This window comes from Neodiprion pinetum, chromosome 4, assembly GCF_021155775.2.
Source record: "Neodiprion pinetum isolate iyNeoPine1 chromosome 4, iyNeoPine1.2, whole genome shotgun sequence".
NCBI classification, from domain to species: Eukaryota; Metazoa; Arthropoda; class Insecta; order Hymenoptera; family Diprionidae; genus Neodiprion; species Neodiprion pinetum.
In genome coordinates this window covers 1968213-1994962 of record NC_060235.2, presented here as the reverse complement: position 1 = coordinate 1994962, position 26750 = coordinate 1968213, and the positions used below count along the sequence as shown (strand labels likewise).

General features: G+C 42.0%; 1 protein-coding gene across 4 annotated transcripts in view; it reads left to right on the top strand.

The window, feature by feature from the left end:
- Positions 1-26750, top strand: part of E75 (ecdysone-induced protein 75) — a 145974-nt gene that overhangs the window by 65698 nt on the left and 53526 nt on the right. Inside the window, exon 1 of one of the 4 annotated variants that reach the window (XM_046623700.2) lies at positions 9696-10739. The exons of 2 other annotated variants lie outside the window; for them this stretch is intronic. In XM_046623700.2, the coding sequence (XP_046479656.1) occupies positions 10484-10739 (256 nt within the window). In that variant the 5' untranslated portion in view covers positions 9696-10483. Of the gene's footprint in view, positions 1-9695; positions 10740-25230; positions 25539-26750 lie in introns of those variants that run through there. One more of the 4 variants, XM_046623701.2, reaches the window with a different exon arrangement.

Below are 26750 nucleotides of genomic sequence, written 5' to 3'. Positions count from 1 at the left end.
TAGGTATGCATGCACACACACACACACACACATATATATATATAAACAACACCGCACTCCGCGTTACGTATGCGAATTGCGTGCGCAATACTCCCTGCATTACGGAATCCGTACGCAATCGTCGATCGATTTTTTATTTATTTTTTATTTTTATTTTTTTCTTCAAATACGTTACGTACACGTTACACTCTTCGAAATTTCGTCGGATTTGTTATTTGAAAGACGTATAGCTGTTGGACTTTTTTCTTTTTTTTTTTTAATTTCTCTCACAGTCCCGTTTCAATCTTGATTGCATTTCCTCCGATTTGAGATGCGGATGCTTTGCGTACAAAACACTAGTTCGTTGATACCGATTTTTTTTTTTTTTTCAAGTTTTTTTTCCTATCTTTTTTTTCATACATGTTATACTAATAACGAAAAACGGTTCCGAATAAAATCGTTGTAGGAAATTGCGCGAAATATTAGCTCCGGGCAAGATAACACGTACCGTAGTTATTTGGTACGATAGAGGGCAAAAATATTTTACAACATTCCAAGATTCGTTTATAACGCCCATCACGTTTGCAAAGCACTAGAAAATATTTGCGGTAGGTTAATATACGCACAATATCAGAGAAGAATCAACGTTTTATTATACATATGTATATGTATGTATATGTATATATAATATGTATGGTATGTATATATATATGTTCGCTTGGCTCACATCAAGGTTGCGTCGGAGTGAATTTTTATCGTAACACGAGATCCTCGCTTCTACAATTCTACGTACGCGTGAAACATGTGGTGTATTATTTGAAATACACATACGTACATACGTGTTATACACAGTATCTGCGCCGTGTCGTGTAATCAGCTGATGACGACCGACTAGAACTCCAGTTGCTGCTGCAACGTTGAACGAGGATGCGATGATCTTGTCAGTGTCGTCACGAAGCCATGTGCAGCCTGTGTCCCATTTAGTTTAATCTTTTCATCGTAGCAAAGCCTATACTTTACCGACAATTGCAGACGTTCTACAGGAGGCACGCATACGTGTGCATATGCACGTGTAATAGATTAGAGTAGAGCGGTTCATCGGAGTGCACTGCAGAGTGTCGATGATGCGCGTATCTGTATATACCTATCTGTGTATACCTATTAAAAACGGGGTAACGCGTGTTTCGTACGTGTACGTACAACGAGAAGCTGCAGCGCGGGCACACATCCACACAATATCGTCCTAGACGTATGTAATTAAATCTGTCAGCCTTGGGGAGAGTTTACCATTACAATCGGGATGTTAAATGATATACACTTGTACTTGTAACCTCGTGTAGCGCGATTCACGTACGTGTGCGTAAGGCACGTATGACCCGCTGATGAATTACGGGAACACGTTTAATAATATCTTATTGTTACATACCTATGACACATACGTATACGTGTGTACGAGTGAACGAGGGTGAAGGATGCTACATATCGTCTGTACTGTAAACTCGTTCGTCGTTTAATTTCTTGGATTTTTATGGATACCGATTAGCTCGTGTTATTTATACCAGAGCGCCGTGCGGTTGATTAATCGTTTCCTCGATTAATCGATTAATTGAGTTTTGACGATTAATCGATTTATCGCCGGTTTTCATTCATATACCGATTGATTCGCAGAATTGTTACGAGGCAATTTCTAACGTGAATCGGTTCTTCCACTGAAGTCGGCCAGTCGTGAATGACGTACAAGTATAAACTGTTGTAAACACTGTCGGAAGAAGAAGAAGAAGAAGAAGAAGAGTGGAATCATGGGAATACGTGCGTAACATCGGTCACGTCGCGTTATCGTACGAAATATTTTTTCAACAACGACGAGACCGACCAGACGGTGGTGCCGTTCGTGTCGGTGGGAATTTCTCGCAGCTAACTCAAGAGCCGACGTGCAACGGCACGAGCTGGAGTGCATTCCGCGTGGTGCAGGTCAGGATCTTGTTTTCTCGTCTCTCGACGCGCATCATCCCACGCGGTTACGCGGCGAACGACTCGCAATCATCCAGTCCGGTCGAGTATACGTGGCGCGCGTAAATACGTGCATACGTACGTGCATACGTGGACGGACGTAAACGTACGCACGGAATAACGACAAATTGAGAGATTAGACGAGAGAGAGAGAGAGAGATAGAGATGCTACGGTTCTTATCGCTCTCTTCGCGCTCAATGTTGTATACCTACTAGTTTTACACGTTAGGTACTCGGGATGGTCGAATTATGCCTGCGTTGTGTTTTCTCTCTCTCTCTCTGTTTTATTAATTAATTTTCTTATTTCTTTTTATTTTTTTTATAATTCTTTTCATTACACTCTACCACGTATACGCGATTCCGCAACGTGCTTGCTTTCATTCATTGCGTACGGAAGAAGAAGCTTATCGTCGCTCTTGCTCTTCCAGATCATGCGTGTAGGAACACGCCTTCGGTATCCTCTCTCTAAGGTTTGTGTCGGGCTCGCGTACCTACCTTTGTTTTTTACGTCGAGAGATCTGGGACAAGGCAAGGCGAGGCAAAGCGATTCGATTCGAATAAATATCCCTTAATTTTATCAACCCTTCCCATTTCAATTTACCTCTATGTACGCGTATACGTACACTGTAGGCGATAATTTAATTTTAATTTTTTATTTTTTTTATTTTCTATCTTATGCATATTATTTATGTACGTACACGGGTTAAAGTGGGGGGAATGATCACGTGCGTCGAGGACATGTACGATGAACTATATGTATACAGGGTAAATTGCAAACTGAGGTTGAATTACTTTCAGCCTGTGAGACATGTATACACGCGTACACGGATGGATGGATGGAAAAAAATTTGTCCTCGGCGACCGCGTCAGTGTTAAGCGTAACGCATATGTGTGTATACATCGCATATTACGCGATTACTCTAATACGCTAAATTCTAATCACTCCAAGACACGCGATATTATACATAATGTTGTGTATAATTTACGTTGCACTGTCCGGTATATATACATATATTATATATGTGTGTGTGTATCTTAATCCGTTTTATTATGTGCGCGTATAATGCGCGTCGACAGAAAAATTACGTATCATTTTACGTATACAAATACTGCTTCGGAATACGTGGTTCTCAATTCAATAATACAATATATATGTTACGTTACGTTACATTATAATTATATCGCGTCGTAAAATTCTCGCTTAGGTAACATATATATATATATAATATATATATACAGTAAACAGGTATATATAGGTAAAAAGTGCAGGAATTGAGGGCGTCACGATTTTTCCCGACTTCGAATCACCTGCCAATGGAAAAAAAGAAAACAACAACCCGTGTTATCTTCAATTTGGAAACGCGTTCGATCACCGGCTGCTTTTCCTTTTTTTTTTTTTTTTTTTTTTTTCGGGAGGGGTTTCCTTCTCGAAAGTGACAACGGTACTGTGAATTTTGTATAGAAGAATTTTAATATATATATATATTGTATAAACGTACGTTATACACGTAGATCGCAGATGTACAACGTTACACGTGAGACTTGACGGGCGCATGTAGGTACGGATGTACGTACGTACGTAGACACATATATCCAAGGAGCAATTCGTTTGCCGGTGTAGGTGATTATATTTCGTACGACGAATTTACGTCATAGAGACTCTCGGTGGACGGAGGCAGCGCCCGGCGGCCGCCTGTCCCACTCAGGGGGCATTAACCCCGGGGCCGAGGCCACGCGAGTAGCTGGTTGCTGGTTGCTGGTTGCTGGTTTTGCTGCTGGTGAATACGCCGCCGACTACTCGCGGATCTCTCGGTATTGCGCGCACGCACGCACACACACACACACCTTCGATATCACTCTCCGCAGTGCAGTTATGCGATATGCGTGTTTAGGTATAGCGAACGCGAGAGTCGAACATTCTCGAAGGCTTTTCGTACTAATACATATACGCGGTTGTTGTTGTTGTTGTTGTTGTTGTTGTCGTTGTCGTTGTTTTTGTTGCTGCTGCTGTTGGAACGCGCGCAACTGCAACGTCTGTATAATCCACGTGTCACGTGCATAATGTATGGATTCGATAAGTGAACGCCTAATCATGAATCACAATGCGAAATCGTGGAACTTGTACACGTTGTTTTTTCGTACACAGCAATTTGGGCGATTCGCGTTTTTTTTTTTTATTTTTTTTTTTTTTACTCACTTTATTCTTACTCGATTCAAGGTTACCGCTCCTTATTACTCGGGATAAAATGTCATCGTCAATTTCGTACGTTTTGATTTAATTTAATTTAATAATAATTATGTTGCCTTTTGAAAATGGCGAGATTTTATCATCGGCATATGTCCGGTAATTTTTAACGGAATCGTTTTGTTCGGAGTAATTAAGTGTGCGGCTACCCGATTTAACGTTTTTTAAAATTCATCACACTTATCGATGCAATGTTGTAATTAACCTTTAGCTGGCACCTTGAGCTCGTTCGTGACCTAAGGGTTTTTTAATCGGGATTTTGGTAAGTTGAAAATTTTTGCCTCATTTTAAAATTTAGTACTACCTTAAAATTAAAAATTATCGCTGCAAGCTTTCTTATCTCGTAGATGACACTTGAAGAAAAGACCCGAAAAAAAAAAAAAAAAAATTTGCAGACAAAATATCAAATTGCTTCGGTGCACGACCCCAAGGTGCCAGCAATTTTATATCAGATAAACATGTCAGTTGAAGGTTAAAAGAAAACTACCGCATTTAGAGGATTATAGGTTTATGAAAATTATAATTTCAGGTCTTTTTCAATCTAGGTACATGCAAACGAAAATAAAGTCATCAATTTCGGATCCGGTTTATTTTTCGTTTTTTCGCATTGGATAGTTGTGTGCGATAGTTGCCGAACTGCTGTGCATATACCGTAATATATATATATATATATATATATATGTGCGCATAGTTTTGTTATTACATGATTCAGTTGGACGGAATGTTTTTGAGCCAGTTACTTGCCAGTGGTGATTTGTTTTGACTTTTCCGATGCACCGAATTGCAATACGTATTATTTCTGTATAATACATGTATACACGTTGCGTTGAATGAGAGAAATCGTTAACTTACGACATTTTTCAGCTTCTTACATTGTATATGTGTATATAACGATTGTAGATATACATAGTTACAATATTACATGTTATAATTATGCAGGGATATGTTGCACAATTTTATACGTGCATGCATAATTTAATATTACACACTCTGGTATTATACACATAATGAGGCGCGAAATTATTTTTTAAAAACTATAATTCGTATTCGAAATAACCTTGTAGAAACGTATGAATTAGAAAAATTCGTTACCAATGAATATTGTGTCGATTGCAGTATTGAATTTAGAATGGCGATGTCAATATAACGACAATGACGATGATGATCACCAATAATGAGAATGCATGAGATAATAAATACCGACCAACTTGTGTCTCTCTCTCTCTCTCTCTTCCACGCTCGCCATGTCGTTTCCGTTTTTCTTACGTTCTTTTTTCATATCCTGCAGCTTTAATTGTGGTCGACCCGAAAAGCCACTAGCGAGAGGATAATAGCCGGACAAATTTTAACGGCGATAAAAATCGTCACAAGCGTTCACTAACCCGAATTAGGTCTGATTCAGTTTTCAATATTAACGACTTTCCTCGGACGTTGAAATATAGGTTCTATGTGTCGCTCTCCTCCCCCCCCCCCCCCCTATTTAAAAAAATTATCACTTTAATTATACGTTTTCGTTATCAGCATCGGTGATTCTATTCAACACGGCCTTTGAATTTTAACACGTGGATACATTACGCCTGTATGCGCGTAATTAGGTACACGTATGAGAAATATATTTGAAAATTTTTTGCACTGGGAATGAAAAAAAAAAAAAAATGCAAACTGCAACTCGACTGTTACTCCGCGGTCTGTTAACTCGTATTATGGAGAGGCGAAATCGTCTCGAATTCGAAATTGTATCAGATTTTTTCAATCAGATACAATATTATACGAGTGACGACGAACAAACTTTCGACGTCGAGAGAGATCGAGTTTTGAAAAATCGACCGGCGGTTATGGAAACAACCTTTCTAGGTATAATATACGTGAATGTTCATCGATTCGGACATAATGAAAATTGAAATTCGAACACCGGCGAATTATTATACATACGCGATGCGTTAACGATACACTCCGATTATTTGTTAAACATACTTACAGAAATTGCGAAAATCTCATTACCTCACGGTCGACAATGAGCCGAATACCTCAAACGAATGTTTGCACTGCAGCATTCTCACAACAATTGAACGTCACACGTTGCATACGCTTTAAAAATATTCCGCATATTGTTGGTATTTTCTTTTCGTTACGACAATTTTGTTAGCAGTTATTCAAATCTGGGACAGTATGTGGGTCAGTGGAACTTTGCGTCTGCTACGCAATCGCGTATATTATGCATCCTATATCGTTGCACTTGTACCTACTTATACCTGCAACCATATCGCACGTAATACCTTGTATAATATCCGAGGTATACGGATAAATCGATCAATCTCAATTCTGGAAAACGGACGATTATTCTCGGACGTCGGCGCTGAAAGTAATTGAAATAAAAAATAATTTACTATTTGTAAAAAGTTTCTTTTGGGTGAAATGAAAGATTCTGTGAAAATATGAAGGTTCTATGTTACGTGAAGGATCGCGCAGATTTGATTTTTCACTTTTTATCGCATTAATTTCGAATTTGTGAAGAAACGCGTTGTTGTAGCACTTTAATTATTGTTTCTTTCCTGACATTTGTGTATTCGACCCAAAGATCACGATCCGTAACACAACGATAAATCACAACCGGGAATCTTATTCTCCTAAATTAAAATTTCGTATTAAATTATAACTATTTTACGAGATTGAACTAATAATGAAAAAGTCGTCGGATAAAATTCTCAAACATCGACTGGAGACTTAATATTACAAGTCCAGGTCTTCTTAGCGACGTGAACTGATATTACGATTGATGCAAGCGATGAAAAAAATTGCTATTCAGGATACTTCGTAAATTAAAAAAATGTAGGTATAAGAGTGAAAAATCAACTGATGGCGATCTTCCACTTATCGTTAACGTAAGACGCTGATCTTTTGGAAAATCGCTAATTATTTTCTACCGAAACACCCTAAACACACTTTAAATCCATCATGGCCGAGTAAACTATTTTTCAGCGCTTCGTCAATTATCGCAATTATCACTGTAACATCGTTCGTTTAATCGTAATTATCGAATCTTCAATTCTTTGCGAAAATTTCCCTCGATCGGATTACGATCGCTTTATGCAGCTTCCAAGTGCAGCGAAGACCTCCTTTAGTTCGACGAACAGATTTAGCGACGGCTTTAGGAGTGTCGTAATTTCCTTGACGGAATTACCGTAGCGTCGTTTAGCCGCTTATACTTGGAGGAGATAGAGAGCCTCCTCGTGCAGCGGCGTTGCCTAGAAAACGCGTAGGTGTGAAAATTCCTGTCACACAAAATTATACTCCTATATGCACCCGGATGATCGACGCGCGCCATTCGCGGTCAAATTTCCGATTGTTTTTCACAAAGGCATCGGTTTTGCTTCTTCGTTGTTTTCTTTTCTTTTTTTTTTTTGTTTTTTCTTCATTTTAAATTAGGGGCATACCCGGGCTTACCTAACGCGGTTGGGCCGCACGTGTCGTCCGTTAATTGCACTTTTGTAATTAACTTATCGTTATAATATGCACGCGTGCATCGAGATCTATAACAACAAGGGTACGTATATAACGCATATACATCGCAATACTAATGAGATCTTTGCTCTCGTTCTTATTCCTAAATTTACGTATGTATATATAGTATATACGCATGTATGCACGTGTCAATAATATAATAACGTAAATGTTGTATATATTTTAAAAAACGATCATGGTTGATGGAATTGTGTTAATGGGTCAGGTGGTGAAGAAGCATACATGCACGAATGTTACACATGTGCAGTCTTGCACAAGCCCGAAACAAAAGGCTGGTAAACAATCAACAATAATAATGATGACGACGATTATCAAGTTTATACTTTACAGTACACGTGTTGTGTATACGGTATATACATATATATATATATTATGTGTATAAGCAATAATTACGCAAAAGTTTGAAAATATAACTAATTAAGATCGAAGATTGTATAATAAATTGTGTGTGTACAAATTGCTGAAATAATTGACGATAAAACAATCCATTGGCAGACGGCAAGTAACATAATATATATTATACAACTCGAATGAATATCCTATAGCATAAAAATTGATATTACAATTGGACGTGATTTAGAATCCCCGCAATCTTTATTCAATTTAATTATCGTACGCTGCTTGCGGTATCGATTCTTGAAAATCTCAACACTAATACGTGAAATAGGTAAATGTTGCACGCATGTATAATAAATACACGTGTAAAACTTGTTCCATACGCTCGTGCACCGGGAGCTTTGTCGTAAGCACCAGGCACTGACTTATATTACTCTGCGCCCGGGTTGCCCAACCCTTTCGAGAAAGGAATGTTACAGCGCGAACTACCCGAGCAACTATCGGCGAGAATCGCCCGATGGCACGCGCATGTGCATGTATAATATCAATGCTCCTTGCCACTTTTCCTTCCGTCGGACGTTTAGCAGCGTTTAACTGCAGCGGACCGCGATTCGCTCCACTCTTACGTTATACGAACGTAAATTACGTATAACGTATGTTGCACGCATCTACGGATACTAAAACGCGTATTATATTTATTACAGGTATGCAATCTAGGCACCGTTGAGAAATCGCGGCAACTCGCAAATTTTTCACCCAACGTGCCGCACCGCTGCAGTTATCTCGAATCGCCGCGAAAGATTGTTATTCCATTTTTTTTTTTTTTTTTTTGTTTTTCAAAGAATTTTTCACTCACGATTAATTGCAATTAATTTAGCAATTTCGGCTTATCGTATTCAATTTATAACGTAGCGCGTACAAAATACGGTGAGAAACGTGCTGGATGACATTTTGTTCCTTTTTGTACAACGTTGTTATGTATTTATGGTTCACGATTTGTTTATTTTATGAACATGACAAATAAATTAATTACTCTTCTCTCTCTCTTTCTCTCTCCGTATCGTTTGTTGGGAAAAGAGAAGATGTATGTATTGGATCAGTCTGAACATGCATCGGCAGCATCTTCGAGATCCGGGAATAATCTTCCGTAAGTTTGATATCAACGACCCCTTAAGACCGATCCGTTATACCCAGCAAAGTGTGTCTGTAATACCACTTTCACTGCAGCTCGTTTGCGCCGCAGGTGCGCGGCTGCAGGACGACTGAAAGGAGGATATTAATATATATATATATATATATATAGGGTACGAGGACGGTACGGCCGAGGGGAAAAATCGTCGAATTGCGGAGAGAAGTCGCGGAAGATCGTTGAAGAGAAGAATGACGGGTGACGAAAAGGCGAAGAAAAAAGAATAAAAAAACAACAAAAAAATCGAGTATCAATCAGAAACGAATGATAAAAAAAAAAAAAAAGAAAAAGAAAAGGAACGAAGGAAAAGGGAAGCGCGACTCGCGCCGCGTGCGGCGCGGACAGTTCGCAATTCGTATCGAACGGCGCAGGCGCGAGAGTGCCGATATGCCGAGAGCGTGCGAGATCCCACTCGCGCCACGAACTGCACGCCATACACACACTGAACACTAAACCAGCGAACCGACGGACGTGTGCCGCGTATACCTTGTTGTTCTGTTTTTGTTTAAAAATACGAGGAACAACGGCGGGAAGAAGAAGAAAAAAAAAAGAGAGTAAAATAATAGTAATAATAGATATTTTTTTGAAACTCCGACGGTGTGTGACGTTCGACGTTTTAATCGCGGAACGGCAAAGTTTATTCGTGTGTCGCGGTTTGTATCTGGCTGATTTGAGAATTCCCCTGCAATCCCGACGACCCTTGAAACTCGGGACATGTGACATCGGGAATATCGTGCCATTGACAAAAATATTACGAGAGTATATATAGATCGTAAAGACGTTTTTTGTTTTTTTTTTACCCACGCACCGACTGACCATGGTTAGAACGTGAACTTGTACCGCAATTCGTTGGTTCGATTCGTTTCGGAGATATCGGGGCGGTAAGGATAAACGAAGAGAAGGAGGATCAATTTGTGCCATATTTGTAATATATTAATGCAATCGTCGAAGGACGAGGTAGTGGGGATTAATCGGATATTATATAGTGCGTGATATGCAAGTTCCTCGGAACCGTTTAACTGGTCGGTTCGCGTTAGTCGTATTCTACAATAGCGATAAGGAAAGTACAGAGTGTTTAAACGATTGTACGGCAGGAAGGAAGGAAGAATAGAAGAGGGAATAGAAGATAAGAAAACGCAGAAGCGCCGGTATAATATTATACAAATCGGCGGTAAATGTTTGTTTGTTAATTGGTGGGTGATATGATAGAGGAATCCCGCGTCGAGGAGTGGTGTATCAGTCAATCGGGTCAGATGACGGTCCAGGACTTCAAGTCACGCGGCACTACAGCCGTCGACGAACAGCTTACGATCAGCAACGATATACTTTCCCCGAGCAAGGATCACCTGGAAAACGAGAAGACGTCGTCGTCCCCTTACGGCGCATCGAGCAACGGATCCGTTCCCGCATCCGCGGCTAACCAAGACAGCGAAAATCTCCTTGGACGCGTTTTGGCCGGTGAGTATAGAGACGTGAATTGAGCGAAAACATGCGTATGGAAGAAGAAGAAAAAAAAAAAAATTGAAATAAAAATAAAAATCTCTCGAAATCTCCGAAAGGTTTATCCGAAACGTACGATTAATACGTAAATCGTCTGTCGCAGAAGACGGATAGAACAGAATAGAACAGATCATTCACAACGGGGTGTACCGAAAAACCGTCGTCGGCCCGGACCTACGCGTAGTTAGCCTCCCTCGGGGTGCCCGATCCGCGCATAGTTTCACTTTCCAACGGGGCATAATGTAGGTCGAGACGTCCCTCGCGAGGCTAGAGTTCGTTGCTCCCGCGGCCTTCCAACGCGCCGCCTGGCCGTAATTGTTTCTCTTTCTTCGACGTCTCTCTCGCTCTCTCTCCCTCTCTATCCCGGTCTCTATCTCTCCCCCTATCTCCGTCTATCTCGTTTCGGTTTCTCCCGACAGTCATCAGGCAGGCAGTCCGGTCCTCTCTCGTTTTCCTCCTCTTATTCACCCCCGCTCCGTCCGTCATCTCGGCGAACTTCTCGACGGCGAGCCGCCTTCGCGCCGCTCTGCCTAGAAGAGGAGAGAACGCGCGCACCGACACATTCGCACGTCTAGCACGCGTCGTACACGCATACGTACGTATCCAGTACGTTGTGTATCATGCACTCTAGCCTCGCGACGGGCGTTCCCTTCCACCGTTAGGGCAATCCTATTCGCTCGTACACGTCGCGGATTGGCCACCCCTGAAGTGGGTCGCGAGGGGCGGCATGGGGGGAGGCGGTGGACGTCGAGGTGGAGGGGAGGGCCTTGACGAGAGGCTAGTTCGTTCACCCTGCCTGTCCCGTAACTGGGGCAAGATGAAATTAACCGAGGTTTCCCTCCCCTCCGCCCCTCGCTCTCCCCGCTTCTCGCTACCTCCCTCCTCGCCGCCCCCCGCCTCCCTGTTGCTCCGAACCTTCTCCCCCGACCCCCGCCGCCGCCGCGACCACCACCCCTTTCCCGTATCGTTACGTGCAAAAGCGGTTCTCCGGCTCGCGCGCACGCGCTGTAGGCGAATACTACGCTCGCTCACTCGCACACAACGACGCGACGAGGACCAGGTTCAACAAACTTGAAACGGGTCGCCTCCCCCTCCCACCCCCACAACCCCCGACCACTTCGCCGCTTCGCGATACTCCGAAGGTCACCATCACTAACACGGATAACAGCGCTCGGTCATCCCGTGAATCGTGCGCGCACACACAGGCACACGCGTATGGATACTTGCGCACACGTGCGTATCGGTATTATTGTACGGATATTATTTACGCATGTGTAACGCGGGGTGTGCGTTTTATACGATGATCGGTGTGTCGTGTATCTGGCATATCCTGCTCCTTGAATTCCTGGTAGATAAATACCGTACGTACGTGCACGCGTTTAGTACGCTTATGACGCAAGCGACTCGCTTTTACGTGCGTAATTTCGATTTTATTTTTCATTTCTTTCTTTCCTTCTTGCTTGTCAGGCGACGTGTATCTATCTAGGTATCATTGATACAACGGCGCACGTTTTATCCGTATGTAGGTGTATTTTTTACGGCATATACCCCAAATCAACTTCAAATAATTCAAAGACAATTGCCGAATTTTTTCAGATACTTGTCGCAACTTGCAAGATAGTCCGGTTTCTGATCGAAGTTTCTTACGGATATAACACGGGGAAAACTTTTTTTTCTCGGTAGAAAATATTTTGTTGCAAGAGTAACAATGTTCAAAAACATCCCGTAACCCGGATCGTAGATCACCAATTTATTTTCCCCATTTATTCAGATCTGATTTTGTATTAAATTTTACCGCGTCGTCCGAAGTAAACGTATCGAATTCCCTCCCGTGTACCATCGTACACTAGATTTATAAGCCGAAAAATATGAATTCAAACGATCCTTACGAACAAATCTATTTCCGCCCAACATGTTACCCGGGGTTGCCTGAACAAGGGTAGAGAAAGATTCCACTCCTCTCTTTCCGTTCGAAATTATTTTTGGTACAAGAAACGAGAATCGGACAAATTGCTGCACTGCACGCGTGTACGCATGCACCTACGCGAAGGAGACAAATAAATATCCGTGTGACACGCGTTACGCACTTACGTAAAGAGATACTGCAGCGGTGAAAGTGGGCGCTAACCGGACCGTGTCGCGATCACTCTCACCTTGTCTCTCCATTACGCGGCTATCCTCGACGGCAGGGGATCCCCTCTTTCTCGATTTCCTCTCGACGTATTATACTTTCTCCCTGGTCTCCTCCGACTACCTGTAGGTACGCGCAACCACATGCGTATATACGTATGTTTGTCACGGTAGCGCTTCTCTCTTATTCACTTTATTTCTTTCTTTCTTTCTTTACACGCACGTTCTTCTCCTCCCTGTTATCATCGTCATTATTATTGTTATTATTGTCATCACACTCCGTATCCCCTTTTTTTATCCATGGTGTTGCAGCATCAGGTGTCGTTTACTTCTCCTCTCTCTATCTCTCTCTTTCTTCTCACCTGCAACACCTTGCTCCGGCAACCTAGTTTCCTTAATGCTTTTGTATAGAATACCAAGCGTGTATCATCATCCTCATCGGAAACACTGACCTGCCCTCTTCGCGTACAACGAGTTTCTTTCTTTCTCCGCGCCCCTGCGCGAGACAGGTATATATATATAATGTAGAATTTTTGAGAGCATTACTTTTTCGTATCTTTCATTCGTTGTGTCTTTGCGCGCGCGCGCGTGTGTGTGTGGATGATTTTTTTTTTTTTTTACTTGTGTTTTACCCACTTTCGATATGCATATGCTATTATATATTATATTATGCGTAGATATCGCTTTTTAAGTGATCGTTCCGAAAACAGTTTCGGTTTTGATGTCAAGTTTACTTTCCGTTTTTACTTTTTCTTTTACTTACGTTATGTTATTCTTAATTCGTTCGTATGTTTCGGCTCTTGGTCACTTTTTCATCATACGTTATAATCGCTTGCGCATGTACATGTACATATAATGCGAATTACAAACACTCGAGATAAGATAAAAAAAACAAATTTTTCCTCCCTGACATCTGTATATCGGTGAAAAAAAAAAAAAAAAAAAGAAAACAAATGGAGACTCGATTTTCTCTTGCAAATTTCGCTGCCGATTACTTTTGGAATTCTGAGTTTACAGTGAGATTGTTTGTGAATAAAATTTTTGTCCACCGAGGTCGCGCGATTAATCATATCATAAAACCGACGATGATTTTAATTATCAACAATACGATTGACACAGCTCCGGTAGAAATAAATAACGAAAAGATGTTATATTCTTCGAGCGTGATCGCTTCGAAATTTCGATTCCCACAGGCATCGAAATATCTGTCGATAATTCCGATCGACTACTTTCGAAGATGCGGAAAAACATAAAAAATAAAAAAAAAACGAGAAACTTATCGTTCGAGGTCTTCTACGAACAAGTGGAGAAAATCAGGCTTCAACGTACAGCCAAGGGCGGCGGATGGGTAAACATCCCTGACCAAGGCGAATATCGTATCTCGGGGTGTCGCAGGCTCTCTTTTTTGGCCGGGTACACACATAACAGGAACGTCGTCGGCCGTTGAGATCTTACGTCACGACGGCGACGACGACGGTTCATTTCGTGAAGCACCGTTCGACGTCGAAACGTGAATTGGTATTAGGTGGGGGGGGATAAAAAAAGACAAACAGATAGATAGAGAGAGAGAGAGAGAGAGAGCCCGCGCAGATATAGCGGTGAGTCGTCGTCGTCGTCGTCGTCGTCGAGTTGTAGCTCTAGCTCTAGCTTCTAGCCAGCGCATAGCCGCAGCTGAAAAGTCCGCCTAGCGGAGTGTCGAAATCATTGGGTATTTTCTAATTGCGTGACGCCGGCGACGGCTGGCGAAGTCTCGGACTAGCCAACGCTAACCTCAAAACCGAGGCGCGGGCAATGCCCTAGACTCGCGGCGGGTGCCTGGTGACCTCGATCCCTGGGAGGGCGCCCCGGGCGAGGCTAGTTCGTCGACTCGGTTATTCTCCTCCTCCTCCTAGCCTCGCGAGGGGCCCTCCTACTCCCCCCCTCCGACGCCGACGCCGACGCCGACGCCGAGCCGTTGGCTTCTTCGTTGGTTACGTACGTAGAGCTCTCTGGGCTTGTAGGTTTAACTCTCCTTGACGGTTGTTATACACTTGACGATAAACCGCGGGGCGTTTGGACGGAACGAAGATTATAATATTGCTCCTCGTCGTCGTCGCGCATGCGTCGATCGTGTGGAAGCTTTTATTTTCTTCTTTTTTCGTTTCTTTTTTTTTTTTGCCAAGGTGAATAACCCCCATCGAGGTCGAGAACGAACGAACCGCTATCGTCTGTATCAGGAGTTGACTTTGCTCTTATCAGTCAGTCACGAAGCTCACCCTTCGTTGATTAACTTCAAGTCGGTGTAACGACGGGAGATCGATCGATCGATTTGCGAAACTCTTTTTCAAGCGATATAATTACCTCGCGATCCGACACAGCGCGATTGTTTACTCAGCACCCTGGTTTGCGTGTGATAGGAAATATGAAAATCTCACCATGCGTTGGTCAGTATGCTACTCGTGAGTCACGGCTCACTGTGAATGGAAAGTAAAAGTCGTGAGTCGACTGTCCCTCTCTCCTTCTCGGCGTACCTACTATTTTACTCCGGCGAGAAGAGGAGAGGAGAGGAGAGGAGGAAAGGCTTCATCACCTCTTCCCGGGTACCGGATGCCAACGAAAGCGAAAACACCTCTTAGAGCCGCTGGACCGATCTTACACGCCTCTGTACTTTCCTCCTTTTTATTCTCCTCTCATACTTAACGGGGTGCCCCGTGGTCGGTTTCGACGTTGACGTTTGTGTATCCAAATACCAAATTCCGCGTATCTCGAAAGCGAAAAAGGGCTTGCCAGCCATATTCTATACGATATTGCTATTGCCACACGCTATTCTGAACGAAAGCACTCCGACACATTTTTACTTGACGTAGAAATAAAGAAATTATTGCATGAATTGTACGAATTTACTGTTGCAATTTCTCTAAGCAACTTATTCTTCTCCCTCTTCTTCTTCTTCTTCTTCTTCTCCATTCAAGATCAGTCGACTTTCCCTCTCGGTCATCATCTTCATTCTATCTCCCTGCAAGCTGTACGGAGTACCAATCCGCTGAATTTTGCAACTGTTGCGATTCGCCTGTCTTAAATTCAGAAAGGTGTATAGTAATCACGAAAATTGGGACTTTGTTGGAGGAGTTTTGAAAACTGGGACACGAGTCCGTCGTCGCTTCGAACTATTCGCGGATAGGCAGGGTATATAGATTAGGGAGAAAGATTAAACCAGACGAGGGGTTGGCTTGAGCAGGGTTGACTCGACGTGGAACGCGGGAAACGGAAAACTCGAGGTCGCCGACCTTTGACCCGTAACTTCTAGCCGAGATACGTCCTCCCCCGTCGCTCCCTGCTACAGCTGTAACGCAACTAACCGACTCGTACATAATTTTATACATATATATGTCTATACGTTATATTATACACCGTAATACAGCTCCTTCAAATACCAAACTGTCACCGTTTCCTACTCCGGCGTATAATATACATATAATATTATACAATAGACCTGCGCGTGACTTCTCTCTGGTTACCTCTCGTTACCGCGACCCTTACAGCTTATTAGTTTGGAATTTCTCTTTACATTATCAATGGGGTAAATCTGCGAACGTAGGATAAATTTATTATTTTCTACAATTAATCGAAGCGATACTCAATTTTTTTTTCCTCTCAAACGTTTTCAGATTCGTTAATTTTATCATCAGGGTGAAACGCAGCAATACCATGTGGTTTTAAGATCCAAATTTATATATTCAAGGTGCGCAACTTCTAGAGGTTTTCGTGTCGTAAAGGCTGCCCAAAATTACCAAAATTTCGTGGGAAAACGTCGAAAAATGTTCAATTTTCCAAGAATTTTATTTTCACAACATTCTTCCCAACGACAAAAAAATTTTTGCACATTCGCAAACCATTAATAAAAGTAACGAAAAATCGGTACGATTTTCGTTAAGTAATTAATCTTTTTCAATCCTTCACCTACAAAGAGCCAATGAAACCCCCAAAGTGGGATGAGATTCGGCCCGAATTACGGCCGAATTGATATCGTTGTCCACTTATCCGCCCGCCTGTCCGTGTACAATTATATGCGAATGTGTGTACACACGTGTCAGGATGCGTTTACGGAGAATATCGTACGTAGGCGATGCTCGTCGCATTTGCGAGCGTTGCTCTCGCCGCCAGAGGGGCGGGAGGGCGTTTCGGTGTGTACCGCGAAAATAGCTGCGGCTCGCGGGGGAATCGGAGCTGACCTCGTTAGCCGGAGTGGCAGCTTCCCGGGGTGAACGACCTCGCTCTCGCAACCCCCCGACGCAGGCGCTCGACGGCCGACAACCCCGAGAGAGATATCTTTCCGCTCCCGGCCCAGCCTCGAAACCTTCCCCGTTTCCACCTTCGCGTCCTAATTAGGCCCAGTCCTGGCTGACTACACCCCCTGCCGCCCCCCTAACGCTCCGGCAATCCCGAATATGTCAGCCCGGCCGTGCCGAGGTTCTTGTTTCGTCGACGATCGATTATACGTGTTGTTATATGGTATATTTTCTTCGGCTAACCGATGGGGATGATCGTTTCGGTGCGATTTTAAACAACCCTATCCTACCCACGTGATTTCAGCGATCGGGAAATGTTTTTAAAATTAAATTCATTCGGCTTGAACGATCTTGAAAATAAACGCAAGATTGTAAAAAGTCGGCAAAAAAAAAAAAACAAAATACGTTCCACGTATCACTGTACAGACATGATGAATAATAATGTCGCGTATTATTTGTTTTACGTACAATGTTTTTCGACGCGGCTGTTTTGTAAATATACGCTGAATGTAGTAATATAATAAATTGATAAGATGAGAAAACACGATAGTACATATTTACGTGCGCACGCGTATGAATATATATATTTTACCAAGCATTCTACACGTACGTTAAATCTGCGCTATAGATAGCGTGGTTCTTATCGAAATGTTTATACATACACGCACGTTTCGGTTGATCTCGAGTACCGACTTCCGCCCACGCGATATTTACAAGCAATAATGATTTTCAAATTTATTAACAGTCGTATCGGATCTTTCCCCTTCAGTCCCTCCTCACACCCTTAATGTGACTGCACCGTCACGGTTATAAACGTTATCATTTGTATCTACTACGCAGACGGTTACGAAAACATATGTATGCACAAAGTTTCGCTTTGTTTAAAAGATAAAGTATGTAGAATTTGTCGTACAGGTGAGAAAAATATAAAAACCTTTCGACGAAACTGTTTAGTTCCGAAGTCATAACTCACTGGAAATAACCTTTGGCGAATTTCATTTCTTCGTTCTTGTGTATTTCTTGCACCCTTGTAGAAGAAAATTTTGAAGAAATAAAAAAAAAAAATTCCAGCAAACGCGTTCCACCGACTTTGAATAATTGCTTGACAGTGAATGATTTCTGGTTCGAGGAAAAAATAAATAAATAAATAAAAACGAAACGTTTGCCTTCGTCTATAACCTTTTTTCCATACCTGTGTAGAAAAAAAGAAGAAGAAAAAAAAAAAAACAAACACAAACCGAAATGTTTTACCGTTTTTTATATTCCTAAATCCCGACACCCGCGTCCGTCTAATCCTTTGAGTCTAATCCTTTACCGGACTTTTTACAACGCGTCCCCGAGTTTGCGAACGAACTCCGCTGTGCAATTGACTTGCAATTGAAAAGGAGGGACAATTTTCCCAGCGGTAGGATGACGGAGTAAAATATCTCTAAATAAACACCCTCCGAGTCGTTTGCGTCGTTGGCTTCTTGACTTACCCTTTTTATTTTATTATATATATTGCACTACCCTCTTCTTACCCTTTTTTCGCATCCGAGTTTTTAAACAGCGGAATAACCCGTTTTACACGTTTCCAAAACAATGTTTCGTATCCGTTGGAATGTACGTACAGTTAAGGGTTGCGGATTCATGCCGGTTGTATAATTTTGGTTGTAAAAAAATTTCGACGACATTTTCACGCTTCTCTCAATCTTCCGCACAGCATTTTATTTTTTTTACACAAACCAGACCTTCCCTCAAGTATCGTTTCAACCCTTCATGGGATTTATGCGCTCTTTATATTACACCCCCGCAAATCCGCAGAGACTAGCATTTCTTTTTCTTTTCTTTTTTCAACCTTTAATCGCAAACAACCCAGGCTTCGGCTTCACTATCCTAAATATATTTCATACACGCCTAATTGACAATCACGCACGTATATTACATATTCTGTTTTGTATTCTTTTATCTTTCTCTCGCTTTATTCTTCTTCGCACATGTTGCATCCGTTACACTTGACACATCTACTTCTATTAAAATAGTACGTACATACATATTTAACGAGTGTGCAGATATTGCAGAAATAGAAAAAAGAAAAACAAATCTTTGATGACATGTAGCATATCCAAACCCGTATCAACCATAAAAATTTTTTTCTCCTTTTCATTTATTTATACATAACCTCTGCCAGTTATTATTCGGACTGTGAGATTCGCAGAAGGCGTTTAACGTGACCAAAGCGTTATACTCGCTGTCTTTGTAAAGAAGGTATACACGTATAATATTTTAATCTCGCACCGTATATAAATATATATGTATGTGTACAAGTTACTTTCTGCTGCACAACGACGCGCGTTACGAAATTCTTCTGTATACGTGTTATAAAAAATGGTAGAGAGAGAGAGAGAATTTAGTGTAATACGTAGATACGTTTTTACACGTACAGAGTAGGCACCTGTATAATAATATAACATGTACAGACGAAGAGTACGCGATTGGGATATAGCCGTAATACGAGTGTATGTAGGACTTTCGCATTGGCTGGAATGGGGGGAAGACGTGTCATTGACCCTGAGTTTAAGAAAATTGGGCCTCCTTGACAGCGGGATATTGCCTCACGATTCCACGAGACACGACGACGTTGCGAAAGCTACGCGCCAGTGGTGCTCGCGCCCATTTTACGACCAATCTCTTACGATAATTCCGGTGAATTGTCATATTTTCTCCTTCATCAATCTCAAAAATTCTTTCACCCCTGGTTTTAAAATCGTCAACATCTTCACCCATATTTTCCTTAACCGTTGTTATACGTATCTTGTAAATTCTCTGTCTTTGGTGTAACATATGTGCTTATGTATTTAAATATGTATATTATACCTCAGGCAAATCAGTCGTTTGCGCAACACTTCCAGCGTAGTGTCGTTAGATTTATTTTATAACCCGTTGCATACGTATAATATAAGTATATACATATATATATATATATATTATAATATATACATTCGTGTATGTATACTTGTGCTCGCGATAAGCCTATCGTACGCAGATGAAAACATATATTATGATCGTACGTATTCGCTCAATGAGCTGTCGGTTGGTTGAAATTTTGTCTTTATTTAAAATTATTTTTATGCTTGATATCGGTCGAAGACAGATCAGATGTGCGGCTGAAGCGTGAGATAAGCTGTTCGAATGAAATTCTGTCTCTTTTTATTATTGATACAGTAATGACTATATCGGAAATAACAGTAACGATACTGCAAAATCTATATACGTAAATTCAAATCTCTGTCGTCTCTTTTTTTGTATCGACGACGAAAGAAAAAGAAATGGTAAAGCACGAGTTGAAAAAAAGAATTATTTGGGACAGTAGTAAAAATTGTACAACATCGACCGTCTTTCGTGTACAGTCGATTCTGCTCCAAGGACTGCGACTACCTTCTGCCTTCGCTCCCAGCAGCCAACCCTCCTGAACAGTCGCGGGTCGCGAGTCCGTCGAACTTACCCGAGTGACCCTTAACCCGGTCAACTCTAGGTTATAACTCCACCCTCCTCCCCGCCCTTCGCCCTACCGACGCAGATACTGACGTGCATGAATATATATATACATATATACTATATGCATACGAATCGCGTAGGTATACGTATGGCAGGGTATAATAGACATTTACAGGCTAACCTATTTCCGTTTATATCTTCGATTCCCAGGTGCAACCGGCACCTACGTACCCATACATTCGTCCAGATACTTTTTGCAACGTTTCTCTTTCCTCTTTTTCATACGTACGTAGCACGATTCTTGCTGTACTGATTTGGATATCATCGTATAATTTTAGAAGTATAACTCTGCAGCTTACCGCGTTTTTTTTTTTTCTCTTCTTTTTGATTTCCCTACGAAGGAAAATCGAACATGTTGTCAAGTCGACTGCAGAAATTTAACTATTAAGCTTCTTTGTCCTTTTTTTCAATATTCTTACGTTCAATCTTCTTAACTCTCGCATATGTCCCGAAATTTAGTAATCTTTGCGAGATGTTTGATCTGAGAGAATTTTCTCATTCTGTTTTCGACAACTGCTGCTGCTTGTGTGCGTTCTGCGATACGTTAAACCGTTTTTATACTATACATATTTACGTGACGTATATATCTGTTATTAACGTACAATAGCGCGAAAGTTTGCGCATCGTTATATTTTAGTTTGAATGTTTTTTGCTCTTTTTTTCTTTTTTTACATCACCGTCGTTACGTACACGATATCGTGTACAGTGTTACGTGCGGTGAGAAATTAGAGGGGAAAAAAGTGATCTAACAATAATCACGGGCATTCGAATTGCGTGTAGGTATGATATGTATGCCGTTTAAGGAGTTGTGTATGTATATTGAAAATTTCAAAACAATTCCTACAGTATATTATACATATTATATGTACGTACGCAGGGTGTGTTATATTGCTGTTTGAAATTACAAGGCATATAATGGATAATCGCTCACCCACTATACCATCTAGAATTACGCGATTTTGTAACATGCACGCGGTCTTGTGTGTGCACCTTGCAAAACTTTCACTAACTTTCCATCTAATCGGCTTAGGTTATACATGTATGTATATATATATTAAAAAACATGTGCAGTCCCAGTCGAGGACCGCGGCGTTCGATAATGATAATTCAGTGGTCGGCCGTTGATTTCCTTTCACTATTTTAAATTGTCAATTTACTCTCGCACTGCATCAAGCGTTCGCTTTTTCGGACGAATTTTTGTAGATTTGATATCAACGATCGGAGCAAAAACCGATTAAACAATTTGGAATGCAAAGTTTGAGGAATAAGGTGTGGAATAATACTTTGTAAACACGTATGTGTAACATATATTTACGTATATAACGTAAGGAGTGAAGGCTCGACGAGCTTTCACTTCTTGTCACTAAGCTGCTGCAGCAGTTGCGAACGAAAGTGTCTAAATATAAATATATTTATCCATACCTGTGTCTCGTGACATTCCAATCGTATACCTACCGTCAATGTTCAGTGAACACTTGCGTGCAAGATGTATGCACATATACCGCAGGCGTGGCGTATGCGCGAAGATACCTTGCAAAGAAATGAAATTGATAAACATTTCGGACATATCATTGATTCGACAAACAATTTCCCGGAGCAGTGATTCAACGAACGAATCGTCATCGCTCTATTCTTCTATCGATCAATTTACGTTCCGATCGAAGTATCGGCGGAAAATAAACACAACAGCAATGATTTAAACAAAGTAAAAAATAAACAACAAATAAATTGTCGTTCGTATTGTCACGTGTGTATCAAAATAAGACGAAGGAAATAAAGAAAGCGAGAGAGAAAGAGAGAAAAATCGCTTGCGCAAATCGAGGTTGACGGTGTGCGGTGCTCCAAAGCTGTCTTTTAAAAGTTAGAATTCTATTCCGAGTTACATAAAGGCAGACAGACGTCAGTTTGTACCTACGCGTTTGCAGCAACGAGTCAGGCGCGCGGTTTCGACATCGCGGTTCGTTCGTTCACCGGGTTCTCCTGCGGGTCTCTTTCCCAACCGAATTTCAAATCACAGGCTAGAATCACCTCGGCCTGCCTCGCCGCACCTCCTCCTCCTCCTCGTCATCATCATCATCATCATCATCGCGACGATCGTCATCCTACATATACGGTAGAACCCAACCCTTCTTCGAACGAATTCATTTAAAACGCAGCTGACTTTTACTTACACTCTACGTATAACGGTACGTAATCTCGGCTCGTCGAATTTTACGTTCAAGGAATTTTCCGAAGAAAGTACTAAAAAATACAATGACTTTTATGCGTGTAGTACCCGATTACGGTATAGCAGGTTACAAATAACGATGCATAGTGCGAAAGATTTTGCGCGAAATTTAAGAATGAAAATATTCACGTGTGACGGCGGAAACTAATGAAAGGAAAATGATGAAAAAAATAAATTAAACGCGAATATAGAATCGAAATTCGTAAATTATTCTACTACGATGCAGAGACTTGGCAGGTAAACGGGATTGATTGCCGGTTGATTGATTTTGAGATTGGAGAATAGAGCGGGATTTAAATGGGAAATTGGTATAAAACGAAGGGCGAAGGAGAGAAGGCTGCGGGTGCTGGTTCTCGGTTCACGGTAACGCAGGGAAACAGAGCGTGTCACGTGCAATATTTGTTGCTTGTTAATATACATGCATGTATCAGCCATTAGGTGTATGTATAAGTGTGCGATCAACGCTCGTTCCCTTGGACGTTTCGTCGCCGAGGCACACAATGGCGACGATTGTAGAGATCTTTCTTTTTTTACTCCCATCTAAGACTGTATAACGGCGGAACTAGATGCGTACAACAACGAAGCAATTGTTGAGAAATCAGTTAGAAAATCAAAAATAAAAAGAAAAAATAAATCAACAAATAAAAAGCGATCAGAGAATCGCATTGGATCAGTTGTTTCGTCTAATTCTAGCGCAGTTTCATATCGTTTCTGTACCACTTCATTTTTTATTTTCAATCAGTGCTCTCGCATCATTCGATACAGAATTCGAGTAAAACCGAGGATCTTGACATGCTTTTTTTTTACATTGTTGACACCGTCTTTTTATCTATTTTTTTTTTTTTTTCAATAATTCTATTTTTATCTTGTTGCAAATCGACCCTCTCGTTAAAAATCGCGACAAAATCTACGAATTCGCCTATTACCGTATGTGACAATTGTTATGTTTAACAACTATCGGCAGAAAATAAGAGATATATAGTCTACGGGGATGTTGCGCTGGTTCGCGGAGGGCGTGGAGGGAGGCGGCGGCGGCGCATGCGTCGGTAATTCTCAAGGCCTTGCCGAGGCATTAGCTGCTGTTTGAGTTCGCTGTTTGTCCTACTTTCAACGTACCCGCGGTCAACGACCCGCTATGCCAAGTGGGTGAGAGAAGGATCGAGCAAACGCGAGCCCAAGGTGGCCATCCCCCCCCACCCTCACCGCCGCCACTCAACGCGTCGAAATCTACACCGACCAACGAGCACAGAGATAACCGCAAAAGTTCGGCCGCGTTCCGCGAGCGGCGCCAGTAATCATTCGCGAATTCGCGAGGTGAGCGATTCGCGCCGGCGTATTTAAACGCAGCGTTGCGAGAGAACGCGAGACGCTGTCTGTTCGCGGCTACGTCGGTACGGTAGGAAATCATTCTGAAATACTTGGGACGTACGTACGTACAGGTGGACGGACGTCGGTATCGCAGCTCACTCGCGGTAAAGACGCGAGGATTAGTGATAACGACGCGACACGGTTAACGGTTATTTGTTATACGCGATCGCGTTGATGGTTTTCAGTTTTTCCTGGGTGGAAAAGTTGGTATTTGAATGTTTTTATCTGGTTGTTTAATTATGTTTATGAGGGAAAATTTTCGTAAACATTGTTTAATGTATTTTTATGTTCATTTTTTGTTACAGGTAAGTTCGCAATACGAATGCATACGTGCGGATTAAGAACGTCTTTCGATACGTACGAGTACCTGCGTCTAATACCGCAGTGAAATTCTGGAAAATCAACGAAGAGTGAGTTGAAAACAAATTATAACTGTACGCGGTGTACCGTATGTAGATATACCTTTAAGAACGGCGTATATTTGTAAACCAACGTACAACGGAAGGTTGAAAAATTGAACAATCCATCCGATTATAATTTCGACCTTCTCGAAATGTTATTTTTCACCACTGTAAGAATTCCCGGTTAGATTTATTAATACACGATCGACCTTGCCGAAACATACCGATGTACGTATAGGTATGCACACACGTATACGTATAGAACGTGGGTGATTTTCTGAGGAAAATGAAGAAAAATAAATCTAAAATGGCCGCGAGAATAAGGGGGGCAAGCGGCGCCGGCGCAAACAGGGAAAGCTCTTCCCCCGCGGTTTTCCTCTCCTGTCCCTTTCTCCTCTTCGCCTCCTCTCTCTCTCTCTCTCTCTTTTCCCCCTTCGCACAGGGGTTCGAGACCCCGTCCTCTGGCGCGAAGCGCTACCCAGTGTCATCCGCGACCTGGGTTTGTCAAGTTTATGGTCCGCGAGTCAGTTCGCGAAAGCAGCCGCAACCGCGTGACTCATCCACCGTATTTACGTGTCACTACGGATGGCCGAATAGGCGACGGAGAGCCTTGATCGGTACCGGATAACGAGCATCGATTCTCCGGGTATTCACAGAGCCGCGAAGACTTACGGCCGTTCCGTACCGGCTCGCCAGTGACGCGGGTTTTTCCCCGTCAAATACGGCCGAGCCGCTGATTCAGACCGACGACGATATCGGCTACCGCAGGATAAAACCGATGCGATGATAACACGACGCGACTTCGACCGAAATAAAAACGGAAGAGGTTAGTCTTTATGGACCCGGTTTTATGCCAACACGGATTAACGCGTATTGTGTGTTTACAATTTTTCATGCGCTCTGAACGAGTCCGTTATTCATAACGCACGATACTCTCTCATTAACTCATTTTTTTCTTCTTTGTGTATAATTGTGCGTACGTTTTATTGCGATCAGATTCGTACGATATGTGCTTTTCATTTCTGTCAATTTTCACCGCTCGAATATTATCATTGACTTTGAGAGATGCGGCTTGAAAAGTTTGTCTTTTAATCAACGAAACACTGAAATTGCGTTTTAAAAAAATTTTTACACAAGAAAGAATGGAAATTGCGCGGGCAGCCTTTAGCATGAATCCCTGTTTATCCCTGTTGAGGAGAGGGACTACCCGAGGGATTGTTTGGCATTGAAACGGGGCGTTATCGATTTCCGGGACTACTGCTCACGTGCTCCCCCCTCCCCCTCCGAACCGTTTGGCATTGACATTGCCGTATGTACGAGAGAGACAGAGAGAGAATAGGAGAGGAGTGGAATGAAGGGTGGGAACTGGTCAGCTAACTGACGAACGGGTTGCGGCGCCGTTTCGCAAATGCGGGAATTTGACGAAACCGCACTGATTTTTCCTCCTCCTCCTCCTCCTACTCCTCCTCCTCCTTGTATCGTTCCCCTTCGTTTCGTCTGGCCGCGTTTTACCCTCACGGTTATTACGATTAGTTTACACGTATGTTCGCATACGTCTGTAACGTAACTCTACACACCGTTGGCTAACCGCGAGTTTAACAGTTCGCCGCTAGATCGCGCGTTGTACTCTTATACAGTGTATTTTATACGTTACATTTGCGTTATATGTGTATATTATATCCATACCAATTTTAAAGAGGTGAAAATGTTATTTGGATCACGCTGTTACGATTTGATGCAATTATTATACAGATTAATTTGAGGAAGATGTTACAACAGGTTGCAACTCGGGTATAATAATAGACGCAGTGAACTTGCTCAAGGATACAGCTTCAAGCTTACAAACATACAACCTAATTGTAAGCAAAATGCGTCACCCTTAAACAAATAAATCACATTATACGTCTACGCTTGAAACATTTTCACCAACAGCGTTGCTAAAATTTTTTGTTCTCGTGAAAAATATAAACTTGGCACGAGGTTTCTTCCACGTTTTGATAACGTTTTTCTTTCGACCAACGGTAAAGATTTATTTTTT